Source organism: Sceloporus occidentalis, unplaced genomic scaffold (genome assembly GCF_023333645.1).
Source record: "Sceloporus occidentalis isolate IW3139 unplaced genomic scaffold, rSceOcc1.0.p SCAF_57, whole genome shotgun sequence".
In the NCBI taxonomy this organism is placed as follows: domain Eukaryota; kingdom Metazoa; phylum Chordata; class Lepidosauria; order Squamata; family Phrynosomatidae; genus Sceloporus; species Sceloporus occidentalis.
In genome coordinates, this window is record NW_028317037.1 from 4614197 (window position 1) to 4634973 (window position 20777).

The 20777-nt window shown below is 43.4% G+C and overlaps 2 protein-coding genes across 2 annotated transcripts in view; one reads left to right on the forward strand and one right to left on the reverse strand.

The window, feature by feature from the left end:
• LOC149287748 (uncharacterized) overlaps window positions 1-20777 on the reverse strand; it is a 792175-nt gene that overhangs the window by 289419 nt on the left and 481979 nt on the right. The gene's annotated exons all lie outside the window — the stretch shown is intronic.
• On the forward strand, window positions 1731-9002 carry LOC149287752 (uncharacterized). The gene is made up of 3 exons (XM_089492582.1): window positions 1731-1748; window positions 4218-4338; window positions 7853-9002. Exons 1-3 carry the CDS (start codon window positions 1731-1733, stop codon window positions 8575-8577), a joined length of 864 nt encoding a protein of 287 aa, XP_089348708.1. The 3' UTR covers window positions 8578-9002.

A 20777-nucleotide genomic window follows, 5' to 3' on the forward strand; every position in this document is an offset into this window, starting at 1 on the left:
AGTGTGGATGCAGCCTTCTTGGGAAAGGGGCTGATGCCGGGGAAAAGAGGAGGAATGCAGAAGGAAAGGAGGACGGACGGATGGATGGACGGAGGGCCACCTGCAGCTGGACTGGCCTTCCTGAGCAGTCAAGACCTGATCTGGGTTGTGGACGATGGGCTCTCTTAATATTAATATCAATATCTTTCACTATTGATTGTAATTAATGAGAGAATCAGGTTCCTCCTTTCAATAGCTTCCAGAAAATGTTTTGGTGTTGTTAAGGTTTGGAAGTCCTGTTTGGGGACTTTTTCTATTCTCACAGCCATCGGGTGCCATCAGGAAAACCTTTCTTTAGGATCAGAAATCCTGTTTGGGGTCCCTTCCGACTTTCATCCTCCATTTTGGGTTCCCTGAAGGCCTCAAACTGCTAACTGCCAAGCGCTGAGATTCAGGAGGCCATTTTGTGCTGCTTGTGACTGTGGGGAATAATGTTCCAGAACCTTCTCTGAGGCCTCAGTTGAACAGAGGCCTCTCTTTCTCTCCTGAGGCTCCAGAGAGAGAAGGAAGCCAGGCTCCTTGGGCCAAAAGGAAAGAAGTGTGTCCCTTTGTGCCTCTGGCCTTCCATTTTGGGGAGAAGGAAGGAAGGAAGGAAGGAAGGAAGGAAGGAAGGAAGGAAGGGGCCTGTGGGGGTCTGAGGAAGGGAGGCAGGGGACCCAGGGCCAGTGGGGGCTGGGAGAGAGAGATGGAGAAAGAGACCCTCCCTTTGGGCCCTAGCTGGGGATGGTCCCAGTGGTCCTTGCCTCCCCCTTTGGGAAAGGAGACCCCCTCAGCCCCCTGGACTCACTCCTGCCACTCATTCCTAGAATGGCTGGGACTCAGAGGAGTTTCCTAGGCATTGTCACCTTCTGCCCTCCATGGCCATTGGCACTGACCTTTTCCCATTGCCTTCCCTCCCTCAGCCCTTGGACCTCCTCCTCCTTCGCACTCAGAGCAACCCTTCTCTACGGTTGAGGAGACGGCCTCTGACCCAGGGAAGCTCCGGCCATAAAGGACTGCAGAAGAGGCCTTTCTGGGGCTGCAAGAATCAGGGTCTTTGTACTGAAGGTAGGCCTTTATTCCTGGAGCTGAAAGAGGACCTTTGTTTAAATGTTTCAGTCCAGGATTGTTTGGAAGGGCTGCAGCTGAGAGAATGAGCCCATGCTTTGCAGGCATTGAGTCCCAAATTCACTCTCTGGCAGCATTGTCTTCCCAGAAGGTGGAAATGAGATTTCCAGACCCAGACACACAGTGCGCCAGTGATTCCTTTGTGTGGGGACTGTGTGTGTACGTGTTGTTTACTAGAGCTTTGTGAGATATTTGTTTCATGGAATTTACATATGATTTCACTTCTTAAAAATGACCACAGTCCAGGGTGCAATGTTCCATCAAAGACCTATACATTTATAGACTTTTGTTTTTTCAAATGCACCACATTCAGCGTTGTGCAGACTTTTTAAAAACATGCAAGGTAAAGTGAAGTGAATGTGATTTTGACAATAGGTTCATTCAGAAACAGTGCACACAAATGTACATGCATCAATTTCTGCGTGCCTTCAGGAAACAAAGAGAGGTGATGCACACCTCATGCTCCATCTCTGACCGAAATATAAACACAGCAGTTAAGCTCAGATAAATGGTCTTATTTGCAAAAATAAAATAATTATTTTCACCAGTGTGTAAATGAGGAGGGGCCATGATGAGAGGAGGCCATGGATCAGATCCTTAAGGTAATGCAGGTCTTATCCAGCCCAGGAGCTAGAGCTTCTCCACCTGGGACATAAAGCAGGTCCTCCTCCTATTCCTCTGTGTGAATGAGAAGTCAAATTCTCATCAGTGATGATGACACAGCCTGAAAAATTTGCATTCCTGCATTTAAAAATCTGAGGAGTCCTGAATCCTGTTGGTTAACCCTTGAGTGTAGACTCACTCAACCCATAAGTGACTGCTGATGTCCACATATAGATAAATCCAACCAATTCAGTGATTCTACTCTGATCAGGACTAAGCATAGGATACAGACTAGGATTTAGGCCAGCATGTGCCTGGAACAGGATATTCCCAAGCCAAGATGGCCAGGTAACATTTGGAAAGTGGGCACTCTCCACATGGGAAGAGACACTCTCCGAATTGTGACTTTTTTGCATGCAGAAGGCTGCCATGGGAATTGGGTGCTCCTTTCCCATCAGCTCAATCCTCTGATGCCCCCTGATCCTGGGAGGAGGGCTGGTTACCATGGAAGGGAAGAAACCTGAGAAGAGAGAGCTCCTTTCCTGCCCTGCCTGGCCAGGGGCTTCACTGGTCAATGGAGTGCAACTGGTTTGGCCACTGGGAGAATGAGGGTCCACCATGGTGGGAGAGTTGAGTGTGAGGTATTAGAGAAGGATCCAGCTGTGTTTTGGTAGCCAGAAGGAAAGCATATGTGACCTGCATATGTCACCAGCAGGATGACAATCTTTGTGACTTTGAGTGCTGCAGGGTTTCTTGCCAAACCAAGCCTAACCCTGGTCTCTTTTCTCAGGAACTCAGGAACTTCATCTTGGCCCCCTTGTACACTGCTTTGGGGTATCTTTTGCTGGACGTGATCCAAGTGCAAGGCCACCAAGACCTCTCTACCTAATGGCCGACACAGGGGCCAAGCGGAGGGAGTTGGGCTCCAAGAGAAAGAGGTTGCCGAGGTACAACAACTCTTTTGTAAGTTGCCACCCTGACTATTAATTTCTTTTTAAAAAGTTTTTATTGAAAATATTAAAAATTACAAATGACAAAAAGACATATGACAATCCAATTACATTATCAAGCAAACCCTTTTATCTATTAGACTTATGTAGATTTCTTTAAATAAACTTCCTGGTTCTCCAGATCTCTCAAAAAATAAAAACCATTTTATTTTAACTGAACTCTTATCTCTTTACTAACTATTTACCAATGGCTTCTTAATACTTCTGAATAAAGGCTTGTATACCTGTTATCACGTTCCTTTTCTATACTTTTTTCATTCCACCTTATACCATATACTATGTTATCAATATCACCACTGTGTTGTTTATTTATTTTTCTTCATATATTTACCTTCATATGTTCTATATTTCATATTTTCCAGTATCATTTCAACTCTTTTGGCATATTCTACAGGACTCATCCCAAAAAATTCCATTACTTAATAAATTCCTTCCAAACATTCCACTCTTTATAGAAATTATCTAATGATTTATTATTTACAAAGTAAGTCAATTTATTCATTTCGAAAAAATCTTAACATTTTCAATCCCCATTCTTCAATTGTAGGACATTCTTCTTTTTTCCATTGTTTTGGAAACACTGACCTTGCTGCTATTATAGCATAGAGAAGAATTTTCTGACTATTAGTTTCATTTGTGTCCCTGCTGGGCCACCTCATGAAAGCAAGCGGAGAACATACTGTCCCAGTTTGGCAGAGAGAGTCCTGGTTAATCCTCTGTCACCTCATTTTTTTCAGGGGCTTTGAAAATGTCCTAGTTCTCTCTCCTCCTCCCACTTTCTCCCTTCAGTTCAGTTGCTGCAAAATGTGTTCAAAGTTCAAAAGATGTGTGCAGCTCAAAAACTCAAAAGAGGAGAAGGGAGGAGAGATGGGGCAGGGTCTTGCCCTTGCCAGGAGTTGGGGGCCAAATCAAACTGCTATACCCTTCCTCACTTTTGTGATCTTCATCATTAACAACTTTGGCCATCTTGACCCCCTTTTGGTGTTGCTTATCCAGATGTGTCTTTCTTTCCCCATCTCTGAAATGCTGAGGGATATGGAAGAATATATCTGGAGCTAAATTGAGGGTGGGCCCAGTGGCCCTCAAGGCCAGAGTACTCCCCAGAACTGTTTTTTAAAAATGAAATTTGCCTCTGAAATTAGGTGAGATATGGCTAAATGCACTATAATTCATTGGTGACTAAATGTACTATACATGTCTGGATAGTCAGTATCTTAATCAATCAATAATATCCCAGAAATGGCCTAAATTATATTCTTTATTATATTGTATATTATATTGAAAGGGTTCAAGACAATCTGGATCTCAGAGACTGTAGCTTTTTGCTTGCTTGCAGACTTTAAAGTTTATTTGCTGGACTGAATTCTGAAGTGTTGAAATAATATTTGCAATGCACCATGTGCTCCCCCCCCCCCTTTTATTGGTCATTCTCTGAATGAGGGCTATTTTCTATTGCAGGTGACCTTTGCAGATGTGGCGATATATTTCACCGAGGAGGAATGGAAACTGTTGACAAAGAAGCAGAAACTTATGTACAGTTCTGTGATGATGGAGAATTATGAAAATGTGGCCTCAGTGGGTAAGGAAGCTGAATCCATTGCCCTTCCTGTGGAGACTGAGGGCCCTTTCATAATTCAATGTCAGAACGCTATAATTCCACTTTAGAATTATTGAATCAAAGAGTTGAAACAGACTGCAAGGACCATCCGGTTCAATCCTCTGCCATGCAGGAATAAACATTCAAAGCATCCCAGAGAGATGGCCATCCCGTCTCTGTCTAAAAACCTGCAAAGAAAGAGCACCAAACTCTGAGGGAATATGGCGCAGTACAGACCATCAAAAAGCGGCATACCAGCACTGGTATTAGGGTTGGGAAGAGCGCACCATGTACATGCTCCCTAACCATAATACATACCAGCAGCGCCATAACGCCAGCGCCCTGTGTACATGGGCACTGCTATTATGATGTCACGCACGCACCACGTCTAAACCTGAAAGAGCTCCTTCTGGTCACGCACTTCGTTCTCACAGCCACCAAACAGCTGCGAGAATGATGGCAGGGAGAGAGGCCCCTTTCTGCCATGGCTCTGGCTCCCATGGTGTCCAGGGGCATGAAGCCCCAAGGACATCCATTTCCAGGCCACAGGGAAGCAGCATTTTGCCGCTTCTCCATGGCCTGGAATTGTGCTGGATTGGGGCCTCTTGGCGGCCAGTATCGCTGCCCTGGCCCAAATCCTCCGCGGAAAGGGGCAGCTGCAGACCACCCCTTTTCCATGGTCAGTACTGGGCCTATATTCCACTGTTGAAGAGCTCTTACTGTCAGGAAGATCCTCCTAAAGTATAAGTGGAATCTCTTGTCCCTGTGGCTTGCATCCATTGTTCCATGTTCTTTTTCTGGAGTAGCAGAAAGCAAGCCTGCTCCATCTTGAATATGACATCTCTACAAATATTTCAACAGGGCTGTCATGTCCCCTCTTAACCTTCTCTTCTCTAAGCTAAACATACCCAGCTCCCTAAGTCGTTCCTCAGAGAGCATGGTTTTCAGACCATTCACCATTTTGGTTTCCTTCTCTGGACATGCTCCAGCTTCTCAGCATTTGTTTGACTTGTGGTGCCCAGACTTGTGCTCTACTACCATTCCTAGTTCCCTTTCACACATTATTTAATTGTCAAAACATATTCCTGTGGAATCTTGGAATTTTTAGTTTTAGTGAGGCACTATTGTTCTCCACTTTGTAAGGATACCCAACCCTAAACTGCTAATTCTGGAATTTTGTGGGAAGGAGCCATGGATATTAATGCTTTTTGCCCTTAAATGGTCCTCAGCCCATTCCTGAACAAGTTTCCTGGCTTTTGTTTCCACTTTTCCAGGCTCTGGAGAGGCTTTGTGGGAAAAAGGCCTCCCTTGGCCCTGCAATGGCCCAGAGAGGGCCCAGCAGTGCCAAATGGCCTCCACTTCCCCAAAGGGATGCTGTGGGATATTGAGGGGCAAAATATTATGCCATATTTTTAGGCAACACAATGTGGGGTTGCCTCAAGATCCTGTGGCAGCCAATGTGACTCTCCCCAATCCCCAACAGTAGTCCATCCCTGTCTTGGAGTTGTCTTAAAGCTGTTTTAAGGCTCTCCTTGAACCTCACCAAAATTGGAATCCAGGTCCCAGCCCCTTTATTCTGCTTTTCCTAATGCATTATTTGTAAATTGATTGTCCTGCCTTTCTCAAGAAATGAGTCTCAAAGTGTCCCTTTTGTGCATCACACTCTGTGGGTGTGTGTCTGTGATAGAGAGATGGAGGGAATGTGAAAAACAGAAAAGCAGGAAAGAGATGGTGAAGGTGAAATGCTGAAGCAGTGCAGATGGGCAAGAGTGAAGGCTGGAGAGCAGAGAGAGAAAGGGAAGGGGCTCAGGCCTCTGGGAGCCAGGAGGGGAAGGCAGGAGCAAAGCCAGGATCGCCTAGCTCTGTGCAGACAGGAAGGGATCTCTAGGAAGGGCCAGGAGAGGGGCCTTGGGGATTGGGAGGCAGCCACCAACTCGACAGATTTTAAGACCTGAACTGGTGAGAACTGGTTCAGGCCCTTGTTTTCTAACATATTTAGCAATTATGAGCAATGTCTATGAAGAGAGGAATGAGAGACACAAAAAATTTCCTTTCTCTAATGTTTCTTTTCCAACCTGAGCTTGCTTAGCTCCATGGTGAAGTGGTTTGTTACCCGAAATGCTGGAGTCTGGGGAGGACACCCGCAAGTGCTATGCTTTTAGGGGAATTTCATGCTTAGCTCAAAGGAGAGATTGAGGCAACAGTGATCTCGGGATTCATCCCAACTATATCAGGCCCCAAAGCACACAGACTCCAAAGGCATTTCAAATAGGTTTCTGTGTTTCATTTAAGGGGAAAGCAAAACACACACACACACATACATCTAAGTGTTCATGAACATACACAAGAACTAGGTAACAAAGGTGGTCGTGGTGAATAGTGCAAGGCTTTGCTAATGGTAATACATTACCTAGATGGAACTTGATTGCAATTGCTGAGGGTCCAGAATGGGGAGAGAAGTCAGTAACACCCATGACAAGTGAGGCTGGCGAGTGTAGTGAGGTGTTTAGCAATGTAAACCAATGGAGTGTCTCTCTGCAACTGGACTGATGCTGAAGACTAGTCAGTTGGGGCTGATATTTATACTGAAATTGTTGCTTGGGGGCAGAAATGAAACATTCGAAAAGGTTTAAATTGCTTTAGAATGTTTCCTGGGTGGGGAAAGAATTGTCTTAAACTGAATTAAATGCAGTGGGTCCTTGGTGGAAATTCTTCAGCCAAAAAGGATCATCACACTGGCTCTCAGGCCCTTCTTGGCTCTGAATTTGGGTCCCATTCACAAGCCAATGTATAGCACAATCTGAAGGTGACACTCCCAGAGATCAACAATAACATAGCAGAGAACAGAAGAAAATCTCCAGATATAGGTATTGGCAATGCACTGATTATTTGCCACTCTTAAAAATAACTCATAGACACAGTTGATTTCCTCCAAGTCCTTGGAGGTTGTTTATCTTGAGTTGGAATAGAAAACAAATATGTACCAGCTCTCCTCACTGACTTCCATCAACTTCACAATCTCTTCTACACCCAACTCCAACCCACATCAGTCCGCATGTGAGCTGTATACTGTATTGGTTGTGAGGCATCTCCTTGTGTCACACAGCATGAAGCGTCTTCTGCAGTTAGCTTGCATCATGCCTTAGGGTCTGGATCAGGACTCTATGGCCGTCTCACAAGATACGATGCCACTTTTCAATCAAAATATTTTTACATATATTTAATGGAATTTTTTCAACTGCCTGATTTTCTGCTTCCACTGATTTCCTTATGGCAGTTTCCCTACAATCTCTTCTTTGCAAGCTCCTATAAGTAAGGATACAACCATTATATGGATTTGGGGGCATCCAGAACAGGGTCATGTCGGGTCACTCACACCAACTTTATTAATTTAACCTGAAATAGGGAGGGGTGAATGTAGGGCTAAATCTTGGAGTAACACCTTCCTCTCTTAACGCTGAGATTCAGTCTTCTCTGTCATTGTTCTCCTTTACAGAAGAACTTTTCAGTCGTGAGCGAATCCACACAACAAAGAAGTTACATAAATGCCATCACTGTGGGAAAAATTTTGCATACAAGTCAGTCCTAGTCATGCATGGGAGAGTCCACACAGGAGAGAAGCCATACAAATGCCAGCATTGTGGGAAATGTTTTTCTTTGAAGTCAAACATAGTGACACATCAGAGAGTCCACACAGGAGAGAAGCCATACAAATGCCAGCATTGTGGGAAATGTTTTCCTCGGAAGGCACACCTAGTGACACATCAGAGAGTCCACACAGGAGAGAAGCCATACAAATGCCAGCATTGCGGGAAATGTTTTTCTTGGAAGTCAGTCCTAGTGATGCATCGGAGAGTCCACACAGGAGAGAAGCCATACAAATGCCAGCATTGTGGGAAATGTTTTCCTCAGAAGGCACACCTAGTGACACATCAGAGAGTCCACACAGGAGAGAAGCCATACAAATGTCAGCATTGCGGGAAATGTTTTTCTTGGAAGTCAGTCCTAGTGATGCATCGGAGGGTCCACACAGGAGAGAAGCCACACAAATGCCAGCATTGTGGGAAATGTTTCTCTCAGAAGTCAGACCTAGCGAAACATCAGAGAGTCCACACAGGAGAGAAGCCATACAAATGCCAGCATTGTGGGAAATGTTTTTCTTGGAAGTCACAACTAGTGACACACAGGAGAAAAGCCACACAAATCCCAGAAGTGAACTAACATTATTTTTTGTCAAGAATTGTGATGTTTTGTGTTAGGTGTGTCTGTCCGTATGTCTGTTTATGTTTTTAAATTTTATTTTGTTAGGTTTAGGTTCTAATTGCTATTAGTATATATCATTGCTTTAGTTTATAAGATTGACTGGGGATTATTGGTCGTGGTATAGGTTAGCTGAATAGAGGGGTGGGATTTGTTGCAGCTGGCTAGTATAGTTATGGCAATGATAGCTTTTGGAATTTGTGGGATGTTGGTTGATGAAAGTTAGAGGCCAGTATTAACAGAAAGGGCTAGTCTCTGGGAATGGCAAAAGGGGCCTTGTTACCTGTGGGGCATAGACTGTGCGTATTGGAGGTGGGGGCTAGGTTTGGAAGAGGGTGGAGTGTTAGGTTTTGGGGTTTAAATGTATTCTTTGGCTTGGGGTGGGCAGTTCTGACTTAAATACTGAATTTCTGACTATGTGTTCTTAATAAAGTTCTTTGTTGTTTCAACACACTGTACTCATTGATGCACAGAAGTTCTGCATTTGCACAAATTTGACACTTTCTTCTTTCCTCAGGCCTTAGATCCTTTTCTAGCCACAAAAACAGAGGCAAACACACACACATTTATACACACACACAGAGAGAGAGAGAGAGGGGGGGGGGGAGCTATATGTACAAAGCAGAGCCTTTCCAGCCTTTCCCTCCTTAGTCCAGCTCTGCAGCATGGGCTCCATTCTGGAAGGAAGAAAGGGAGGAAGGAAGGAAGGAAGGAAGGAAGGAAGGAAGGAAGGAAGGGCGTACTCCTTCCCTTCTTCCAAAGGCCGACAGTGGAAAAAGCAGCAGCAGCAGCAAGGGCCTTTTGATCCCTGTGCATGCTGAGGAGGGGCCTTTGGGGCATCTATGCATGCACAGTCTGAGCCCCTGAAGCCATTACTGCCCTCACAGTCTGTTCAGAGGGAGGGAGTGAAGTGGGGATAGCTCTCGTCGAAATGGCTGGAGGGTCTTCAGGTGTTGTAAGAAGGAAGGAAGCCCCTCTTCTTCCCCCAAAGAAAAGCAGGGGGCCTGCCAGGCCTCCTGTTCTTCTTTCCTTCCCAGCCCCTCCTTGGGGGATTCATTTGGGCCCAGGTACTGGGGGAATATAAATAATACATAAATAAATAAATAAATAAATAAATAAAACTTTTATTTGTATCCCGCTTTTCTGTGACGAGACAATCAAAGTGGCTCACAACACATTAAAATCCACATTTACAAAATTATGTCCCAAATTCCCCCCATTAAAACAGGATTAAACATGTTACAATTAAAATATGTATTAAAAACACAATAAAAAATACAACGAGGACAGAGCGGTGGGCTGATACATGATGCGGGGGGAAGTCATTCTGTGGCCGGCACTTTTATTCAGGAGAGGCCTGCCGGAAGAGATCCGTCTTGACAGCTTCTTTAAAGTTGTGTAAGCTGGCAATTTGATGGATCTCGTCTGGCAGGCCGTTCCATAGTTTGGGAGTAATTGCAGAGAAGGCCCTGGTTTTTAAAGGCTGCAATAGATTTCTCCCAGAGGACCTGAGGGTGCAGGGTGGATTATGTGGGAGCAGGCGATCCCTCAAATAGGTTGGACCCAAGCCATGCAGGGCTTTAAAGGTTATAACCAACACCTTGTACTGTGCCTGGAAACGAATAGGCAGCCAGTGTAGAGATTTTAGGATGGGTGTTATTTGGTCACTCCTAGTTTTTCCGGCGACCAGCCTGGCTGCCATATTTTGCACTAGTTGAAGTTTCCGGACTAGGCACAAGGGTAGCCCCATGTAGAGCGCATTACAGAAATCAAGTTGTGAAGTTACCAGTGAATGTACAACAGTTTCTAGGTCCTTTACTTCCAGGAAAGGGTGCAGGGGGACCCTTGGAGAGAGGTATGGCCATGGAGGGGAGGGTGATCCAAAGGTAAAAAGGGCTTTGAGGAGCCCCCTTCCTCCTGCAAATTGGGGCAGCGGAGAGACCCTCCCTTCTGATGCCTCTTTTGGGGGAGGTTTTTGTGCCAAATACAGAGCATCACACAGCATAGGCTTCAATAGCATTAGAAACAACATGGGGGGTATCTCTGGGGGAGGGGGCTATGTCTGGGGGGAGAAGAGACGTAGAGGCCAAATCCAAGAGGAGGGAGATGGGGGGAAACAACTGACCCTCCCCTGGCAACCTAGGAACTTGGCTTGAAGACCCACAGGATTAGGCACCCCCACACATACATACCTTTCCCTTCACAACAACCTTGCTGAGAAGGACCAGTAGAGAGACCCTCAGCCCGAGAAAGAATGTCCCCCCTGGGGGGCCTTGGACCTCCCCCCCCAAAGGGATGTAGGTTAAGGGAAGAGAATGAAGGAGTGAAGGAGTGAAAGTGCCAAGGGAAGAGAAGCATAGAGGGACGGTTAAAGGGGGGGGGGGGATCTGGGACATGACTCAGGCATCTTCCCTCCGGAACTCAATATTAGAGCCTCCCACCCCTCACTGTGATGCTTTAAATGACCATTTCACAGATAACATCTCTCAGATAAGAGCTGAATTGGACGCCAGCGTTATTGGAGAGGCTATAGATGAGGTGTCCAGTGACTCACTGGATATGCTGTTTAAATGACACATGTATCTTAAGAGGCCAGAAGCTGCACCGAAGCTACCCCCCAGTCCTTAGGACTGGAGCATGGCTTTGGTGTGGCTTCTGGTATCTTAGGATGCATGCAGCATTTAAACAGCATACCTCCAAAGTGTTCCGAAGCAGCTTTATTTTGGCCTGTCTGTTCAGGCCCTTAGGGAGGGCTATTTTTCATCTTGCTCAAATGAAGCGGAGGCACAGCCACTTCTGAAAAAGCCCTCCCTAGATCCCTTGGACATGAACAATTACAGACCGGTCTCCCATCTTTCATTTCTAAACAAGGTGATTGAGCTCTTCAACTCCAAGCAGTCTTGGATGAAACAAATTGTCTAGACCCATTTCAAACTGGCTTCAGGACCGGATACGGAGTCGAGACTGCTATGGTCACCTTAGTAGATGATCTCCGCTTGAGTACTGACGAGGAAGTGTGACTGCTGGTGTTTTTGGACCTCTCAGTGGCTTTCAGTACCATCAATCATGGTATCCTTCTGAAACACCTGAGGGAATTGGGGATCAGGGGCACTGCATTGCAGTGGTTCTGGTCCTATCTCTTGAGTAGATTCCAGATGGTGATGCTTGGGGACAGTTGGTCCTCTAAGAGGGAGATTAAATCTGGTGTTCTCCAGGGTGCCATCCTGTCCCAAATGCTGTTTAACATAAACATGAAACTGCTGGAAGAGATCATCTGGAGGCATGGAGTACGCTGATGACACCCAACTATACCTCTTCATGCCCCAGACCTCAGTTTCAACTAAGGAAGGCATCTCCCCTCTGAATGAATGTCTTGAGAAAGTAATGAACTGGATGAGGAAAAACAGAATGAAGCTGAATCCAGATGAGATGGAGCTGCTCGTTGTTGGAGATCCTAATCCAGATATGGAGGTTTGTCACCTGTGATCCATCTGTGGACGGGGTCACACTTCCCCTAAAGGACTGTGTTTGCAGTTTGGGAGTGCTCCTGGATCCGTTGCTCCAGACATTGGCTCAGATAGATACGATGGCCAGGAATGTCTGTTATTAGCTTCAGCTGATACGCTAACTGCATCCCTTCCTGGAACCTGAAGAGCTGAAAACTATGATGGTAATATCCCCCAACCCTGAGGCCAGGCCATCAACAACAGAACAATACACAGATTAACATGGGAATCACTTCTCCTTACCCAGGATCACACAGTATATACATACCCACTCTCTTCCAGGTCCGCATTCTCTGAAGATGGCAGCCACAGATACCAGCGAAACGTCAGGAATAAACTCTTCTAGAACATGGCCACATAGTACAAAAAACCCACAAAAAACTACTCTTGGTTTGATTTTTTTTTTAGCCAAACTTAAAATAGACCCATTGAAGAGCCTCTCTTTGATACTTGAACCTCTCAACTTTTGCATAGGGAAGATATTACATATTATACTATTTCTAGATGAAATGAGATTCAATCATTACAGGTGGAACTGACTGGATAGAAGTCAAATCAGAAAAAAATGTTTATAATGGAGTCTCAAAAATGTAATAATAACAATTTATTAAGCTTTCAGAAAGTTAACAACAAACCACGAGGAAATGCAGGAATATAGATCTATAGGCACTTCAGTGTTGCATTTACTATCATTATTGATTTATTGTTATACTTATTCCTCTGCGATGGTGTGTACAATATGATTTTAGGTAGAGTATTAGAATAAAAAAGAAAAGAAGTAGACCCATTGAAATCATTGAGAGACATGAGTCCCACCCAGCACTTCTCCCATTGACTTCTTTGGGAATGAAGAAGGCTGGGACCAACCCTAGGACTGCAATCCTGGCCCCATTTTCTTGAAGTTGAATCCCAGTGAAGTCTGGTGCAAAACGCAGTGCTGAAATGAGGATGAAGATGATCATCATGGTCATGATGATGATAATAAGACTCTTCCCTTCAAAACCAAAAGCCTTGTGGAAGTTCAAAGACTAATAGAGGTCCAAATCACATGGCAGAAATAATCCACTTAGAGTTCACTTTAACTGCCTTCGTTCATCAATAGACAGTCCTGGGGATTGTAGTTTACTGTGGCACCAGAGCTCTGTGACAAAGAAAGCTAAATGTCTCACAAAACTACAGTTCCCAGAATTCCCTAGCATTGAGCCAAGGCAGTGAAAGCAGTCCCAAACTGGAGTATTTATTCAGTGTGTTTTGGATCTCTGTTAGTCATTGTTTTCAGAAGGATCTGTGGTTTTGTTGACAAGAGATTTATTATTATTATTATTATTATTATTATTATTATCCCATTAACCCCCCCATAAAGATACACAACTCAAATTACAAATTTTAAAAAAAATATAATTAAAACATTTGAAAATAGTCATTAAAATAGAATTTAAAAGAATTAAACCAATTTAGCTCTCCCTCTGGAAGTGGAAGCAAAGGGACCTGAAAGTGACACGAAAAGGGAAGAAGGGAAAAGGGAGAAATGCTGAGGGGGATCTCTTTTCCTGGAGTTTGCACCCATTGCTCCGTCTCCCGGTCTCCTCCGCTGGGAGGAAGGGAGAGTGTGGAATTCTGGGAGAGGCTGGCAGTTGGCTTGGAGCCTGAATAGGGTTCTAGAAGGCTGGTGGGTTTGACTGTTGGCTGGTTTGGGGAAAGGGCTCCTTCTGGATTTTCTTGGCAGGAAAGGGAAGGTGAGGACCCCCAAATTTGGTTCCTATGTGAGAATGATGACTGAAGGGGGAACAGCTCCCATTTTGGAGTCAATGATTTGGGGCAGGACCGTACTTCTAACAGAGGCTTGGGTTTAAAAGACTGGTCTCTGTAAAAGGAGGGGGAACATAGAGAGTTATTGGTATTTTTATATTGTATTATGTGGTTATGGGTTTATGCTTATGATATTTTCATATGGTATCATATTAGATTGGGATTGATGGGGTTTCCTATTATACACACACACACACACACACACACATTGTTAAGCCATAATGTTAATTAAAACTGTTGTGTGGCTGAGTTCAGTGGTCCAAGGCTATAGGTGCAGTGGTTGAGAAAAGGCACCTGAGAGCTTAATTGTTTTTAGAAATGCTGCCAGGATCCCAGATGGGAGGATACTGTGCAGGAAAGGGCTATCCAATTAATTAGCTTTATTGGTTAATGGGGTGGGGTTCATTGATATGGTTATAAAAGTGATATGTTTATACTTTCTTTCTTTCCTGACAAAAAAGTCATGTCTATTGCATATATCTTCTTCAATAAAAGCTGTTCCTTTTTCAAAGTACTGCCTTTTGTGCTGCAAGAGGGGCTGCAGTTAGGAGCCTGACAAATATCTCTCTCCCCTTCCATTCACCCTGCTTTCCCAAAAGGGCTGGAGAGCATACCAAACCAGCCACAGAACCTTCCCCTGCTCTTGTGTAATGCCAGGTCAGTCAAAAATAAAACGCACATAGTCTATGATCTCCTACTGGACCAAGAGGCTGACCTGGCTTGTTTCACGGAGACCTGGCTGGGTGATGATTGCTCAGCCACCTGGGCTCGGGCCTGACCAGCCGGGTTCTCTGTCAGTGAGCAGGTAAGGGGACGTCGCTTTGGTCCATCAAGACAATCTTGCTTTGGCCAAGATACGTATCCGTACGATGGACCACATCGAGTGTATTTGCCTCAGCTTAAAGACTAGGGAAAGTCTGGGGATTCTGTTGGTTTAATGTCCACTCCGTTGCTTAACAGACTCTCTAGCGGAACTGACACAACTGGTCTTTGAGCTGCTGCTGGATTCGCCTAGGCTTTTAGTCCTGGGTGACCGCAACATCCCCCTCGAGGCCGGTTTAACGAACGTATCTGGTGCAGCTCGGGAGTCCATGGTCAGCATGACAAACATGGGCCTTTCCCATGTCTCTGAGCCCACGCACTGTGCAGGTCATGCTCTCAATGTGCTCTTCTGTACGGAACAGATACATCCATGGGGAGAGGTAGTCAATATCTCCGCATTGTCATGGACCATGGATCATTTCCTGGTCAAGGTCAGGCTGAAGGCCACTATTCCCCCCATCGTAGGTGGAGGACCTATTAAAATGGTCCACCCTTGAAGGTTGATGGAACCCACTAGGTTCCCAGAGGCCTTAGAGGGTTTGATGGCTGGTAATGCCTGCGATTCTGTTGAAGCTCTGGTCAATACTTGGAACAACGGTCCTACCAGAGCTATAGACACTAACACTCCCAAGCCCTTTTTCCAACCCGCTTCAAATCTCAATTCGTGCTATACTAAAGATCTCAAAATAATGAAGTGAGCTGGACAATAGCTAGAGTGCCGATGGCAGAAATATAGTCACATACCTGATAAGGGTTTATTTTAAAATCCTATAGAGTGGCAACAGATGCAGCTAAGAAGTCCTTCTACTCTGCATCAATGCTCCCAGACCCGGCGGGGGGGAGATATTTCTGGGGCTGTGGGTCTCTCTCTTGGTCCTCCTCTGCAGGGTTGTTGTGAAGGAAAAGGTAAGTATTTGAGGGGGGTGCCCAATCCGGATCCTGTGGGCCTCTAAGCCGAGTTCCCAGTTTGCCAGGGAGATTGCCAGAGCTTTGAGGTCCCTCCGTCTCCCTCCTCTTGGCTTTGGCCTAGATTTGGCTCTTTTACCCCCCCCCAGAGCCCCCTCCCCCCAGGACTGCAGAGAAAACTTCTCCCCACTCCCCCAAAAATGTTGTTTTCAATGCTATTGAACCATATCCTGAACGATACTTTCTATAAGGCACAAAACTCTTCCCCAAATGAGGCATCAGAAGGGAGGCTCTCTCTTTTGCCCCATTTTCCAGGAGGGAGGGGGCTCCTCAAAGCCCTTTTTTACCTTTAGATCCCCCTCCCCTCCTTAGCCAGGCCTCTCTCCAAGGGTCCCTCCTGCTGCCTTTTCTCATAATAACCCCCCAAGTACATGGGGCCTAAGAAATCCCCCAAGGAGGGGGCAGGGAAGGAAAGAGCGAGATGAGGCCTGGCAGTACCTCTGCTTTCCTTTGGGGGAAGAAGAGGGGCTTCATTCCTTCTTATAGCCCCCCAAGGGCCCTCCAGAAGACCCTCCAGCCATTCCTCTGAATGAACGAGGGCTCTCCTCACATCCCTCCCTTCTCAGAACAGACTGTGAGGGCAGCAATGGCTTCAGGGGCTGAGACTGTGCATGCCTAGATGCACAGGCCCCTCCTCAGCATGCTCAGGGATTGCCAGGGCCTAGATGTTGCTGCTTATTCTGCTGGCGGCCTTTGTGGGAAAGGAAAGTATGTGCTGGGGGCTCAGTGGCCTCCCCTTCCTTCCTTTGAGGAGACCAAAATGTAGTCCAAGGTGCAGAGCTGGACTCAGGGGGGAAAGGCAGGAAAGGGAGGCTCTGCTTTGGAAATATAGCTGTCCCTGTGTATGCTGTGTGTGTGTGTGTGTGTTTGCCTCTGCTGTTCTTATGGTTGGGAATGGAACTGAGGACTGAGGAGAGAAGAAAGGGTCACTTTGGGGCAAATCAGATCTTCTGTGCATCAAAGAGTCCATTGTGTTGAAATAGCAAAGAACTTTATTGAGAACACATAGAAATTCAGTGTTTAAGCCAGAACTGCACACTCCAATCCAAACAATACATTAAAACCCCAAAACCTAAAAACCAATGTTGGAAATGTGAGGAAGAAGTCAGGACATATTACCACTGTTGTTGGAAATGTAAAAAAAAGCGAAGAAATTCTGGACAGACATTTATCTTATGATAATAGAGATTTTGCAAATAAATCTAAATAGATCCCAAACTATTTTTGTTAAATATAATGGAACTGTAACAGAAATTTCAGGAAACTTAAAAATCTAGGCCTGACAGAGCAAAAGAATTGGCAAGAGGACCTAGTAATTGAAAATCCATAAGTTTATTTCCAATTGTCGACAAAGGAAAACAATGAACTCAGTGGAATTCAAGTTCCAAAAAGCTGAGGCCCCGAACAAGACAAAATGGCTCTTTTTATATTATTCAAGACAAAGAAGCTTCTTCTATACACCTGATTGGCTAATTACAATTTAAACATACAGAATTCTTACAATCAGAACAGAAATACATGCATACATTAAAACTGCATCATCACTCCTTACCCCCTCCTTTAGCCTTCCTCCTAACCTTGCTTCTGAATGTCCTTATCTCAGTACATTATGTTATGTCTTTTTACTGGTGCCAGCTTCCATCCAGGTCAAGACGCACTCATTATTCCTTTGCTCTAGTTTTTCTAAACTCCAAGCCTTTATTTCAAAAACCATCTCTCTGGCTGACAAAGGTGACTCCATCTTTCTATAGCTTTCTTATTTCAACAAGGAATTTCCACCACATTCCCCCCTTTTGATGCTTCATCAATATTTCATATTGCATGATACTATCAACTATTAACTATGTTTATATGACACTCTAAACTCAGAACAAAACAAACCTGTCTAGCAGTTACCAAAATATTAATATTCTTACCATCACCAGGCAAAAACATCTTCCAGTCGGTCCAATTTCAGAAAGACAGTGTATAGCATTAATTAAACACACATATTCTCATTGCTTTTTAACCCATTGACACTTTTGTTGGATCTGATTCTCTGGAGTTTACTCTTGACACCAAGCTAATCTTCTAATAGTGATGTATTGTGTATTTGTTTAATGATTCAATAGGAAAACTCCACTATAAAGAATATTGTATCTGCTGTCAGAATCACCTCTCATTGAGAAACTATAATTTTTAGCCTGGTTACAGACTCTTGCCAAGCAACTGTTCCTATGCTTCTCTGGACTACTCTCATAACAGAATAGGAATGCCCAGGGTGCCGCATGTTTCAGATGTTCCTCCACTCCAGGGGCATCTTCCATCTCACGTTTCCTCAGGGAGATCACTATGGAATAGCTCTTGTTGTGTAATGCCATTTAATCAGAATAGATCTGGCCTTCACACTTTAAGACTATCTCCAGATGTATAAAAGTCTCCCTCCTTTCAAAGAGCGTCCTGAGAAAAAACTTACCATGCTTGACTTGAATTTCATGCCAATTCCACAGTTAACAATAGGAATCCTGACGACAAACACAATTATGTCTTTGATCATGGAGCTTGATGAGCTTATTTCTTCTTTTCAATAGGATTGCTTTATTAACTTTATTGTGAAAATCATATGTTATTGCTTATGTCAGGAACATATGTGCATGTATATGTAGGCTTATGTTTTGGGATGTGATTTGATTTGAGAATATGTATGATTGAACTTTATCACTTTTAGCATTAATTACTTATAAAAGCCTCAGTTGTTGACAGAAAATAAACAGAAACATAAATAAAGAACACAAACAAGGAATATAGACAAGAAAAAGAGGCAATGTCTCTGAAAAAAAATTCTTTTGATGGAGCTTCAGCTCAAACTTGATTGAAGTCCAAGGTGGTGCCCATTTCAGCTTCCGGGGTGTGAAAATGGGACATGCACCTGTATGTGTATTCTTTTTATTATTTTTGTGCATCACTTATAACAAACATATAGGAAATCATAAAAGAGAAAAGGGGTGATAGAGAGCATTTGAAATCTTTCTTTCGGAGGAGCTGGCGTAGAGCACCTGAAGTCCTGGAAAGGTGCAGCCTAGCTTTTCTTGATTGATGGCGAAGTAGAGCCCACTCAGCTTCCGGTTGTAAGTGGGGCTTAAACTTCGTTCCTCTTGTCTGTGCCCCCCCTTTTCCCAGGCAAAGGAAAAGCAAAAACACTGAAAAATACTAATTGACAAGTTATTAGAATGTTATGAATACATTAAAGGTATACTTTAGCCACATTTCATTAACTCCCCTCTTATAGGCTTTGCTAAGATATTTCTCTTCTAGAATTTATGTCTCACTGCTAACTCTAACTAACAACAGATCATTCTTGGGTCATTCTGAGCTTTATGCTTTAGGTTTTTATCTATGCCTGCATCTTTGGACCTTTTGAATGCTTTTTTTTAATACATATGTAACCTTAATTTTACAGACTGCATTTACATGTACATACTGAATATGAAACTTTAACTCTGACCCAATGTACTCACAGCTTTATCTCATTTGAATCCACAACAGTTTGATAACAGAACAGGGAACAGGAAAAAACAAAACTATTATAGAATGACTTCTTTGCTTTTTACTCAGGACTCAAAAAATCAGTTCATGCTCTTTTTTTTTTAGTCACTCCTCTCAGGCCAAAATGATATATTCTACCTTGGAATTAGGATACAATTTCACACATGCTGGCTTGAGTTTAACTTGATTAATTTTGATTACGTCTGGCAGTGGAAACCAGAATTTGAATTTGTAAAGTGTTTCCAAATTTTCTCTTGCTACAATATAATAGAATACCAATCTCTTTAATACTTTCATATCGTTCCTTATTCCATTCCAGAACCACATAATAATTCAACATAGGATCAACTGGCTCGCCATGTTATTTTTTCAAAATACCAAAAATTATAAATTTCAATGAGTGTAAATCAAATTGACAATCACTAATTAACCAGAATATAACAATTATATTCTGGATCTCTGGGTTCCAAAATCACAAAAAGAAACTTCAGGTGCTTTCAAAAATACATTTAGATAATATAAAAAATAAAAATAAAAATTCAAGCTAAAACAATATACAAAACCAAAAACATCATGGATGGGCTGTTCTCAAAACTTAAAAGTATAAAAATAGTTCTCAGCGTCTGTTATAACAAGAAATCATTTTAAAAACTTTAGGCCAGGCATTTAAAACAAAACAAAACAAAAAAAAAATTAAAATTAAAACAATACCAATTACTGCCGTCAATAATCAGGAATCAAAACAAATCAAAATAGTCAAGAGGAAAATTAAAATTAAAACCAGGAACAAAAAAATGATTTAAAACAAGCCAATTTAACATGACATTGGCAAGACTTTGCAGGCATCTTTGAGCTCAAAAATACAAAAGCTATGGCCTCAAAAATTAGCAGTTGAAATAAGTACAAAACAAGCACACAATATTCAGAAAAAGCGAAAATTCAATAGGCCAGGAAACTCATGGATCACAACTTAAAACTCAAAAAATAAAAAAATAAACCAATTCTAACCAAAACTTTGCATGACCTCAGGCGAATGCTCATGATTGCAACAGCTGTTTCGGCCTAGCACAGCTGTAGCCTTACAAAACCAAAACATCCTAACTTTTCCCCAGGCTTCAAAAGAATTCAGGCCTAACACACTAATCTTATCAACTTTAATTGGAAAAATAATTTAGCTGGATTGCCAATCAGAAGATTGCAGGTTTATAATTTAAAATCCAAAAAGCACAATGAAAAACAATTGCATTTAAAAAAACATATATAAATTCCCAAAGGCACAACTTAAACTTCATTTTAAAAACCCATGAGAGCATCTTGAGCAGTGTTGCCAACAAGCCTCGGAGATAATTCCCGGAAATGCTTGTCCAAAACCCGCTGAATCCCCCCAGATCCCACGGAATATTCAGTCACAATTCCCGGAAAATTCCCATAATGTTAAAATGGCAGATGTTTTGCAAATAAACGTAAACATAATTGAATAAAAATAACTGTAACTTATTTCAACTCTCAAAATCACCATTGAACCAAACAAAG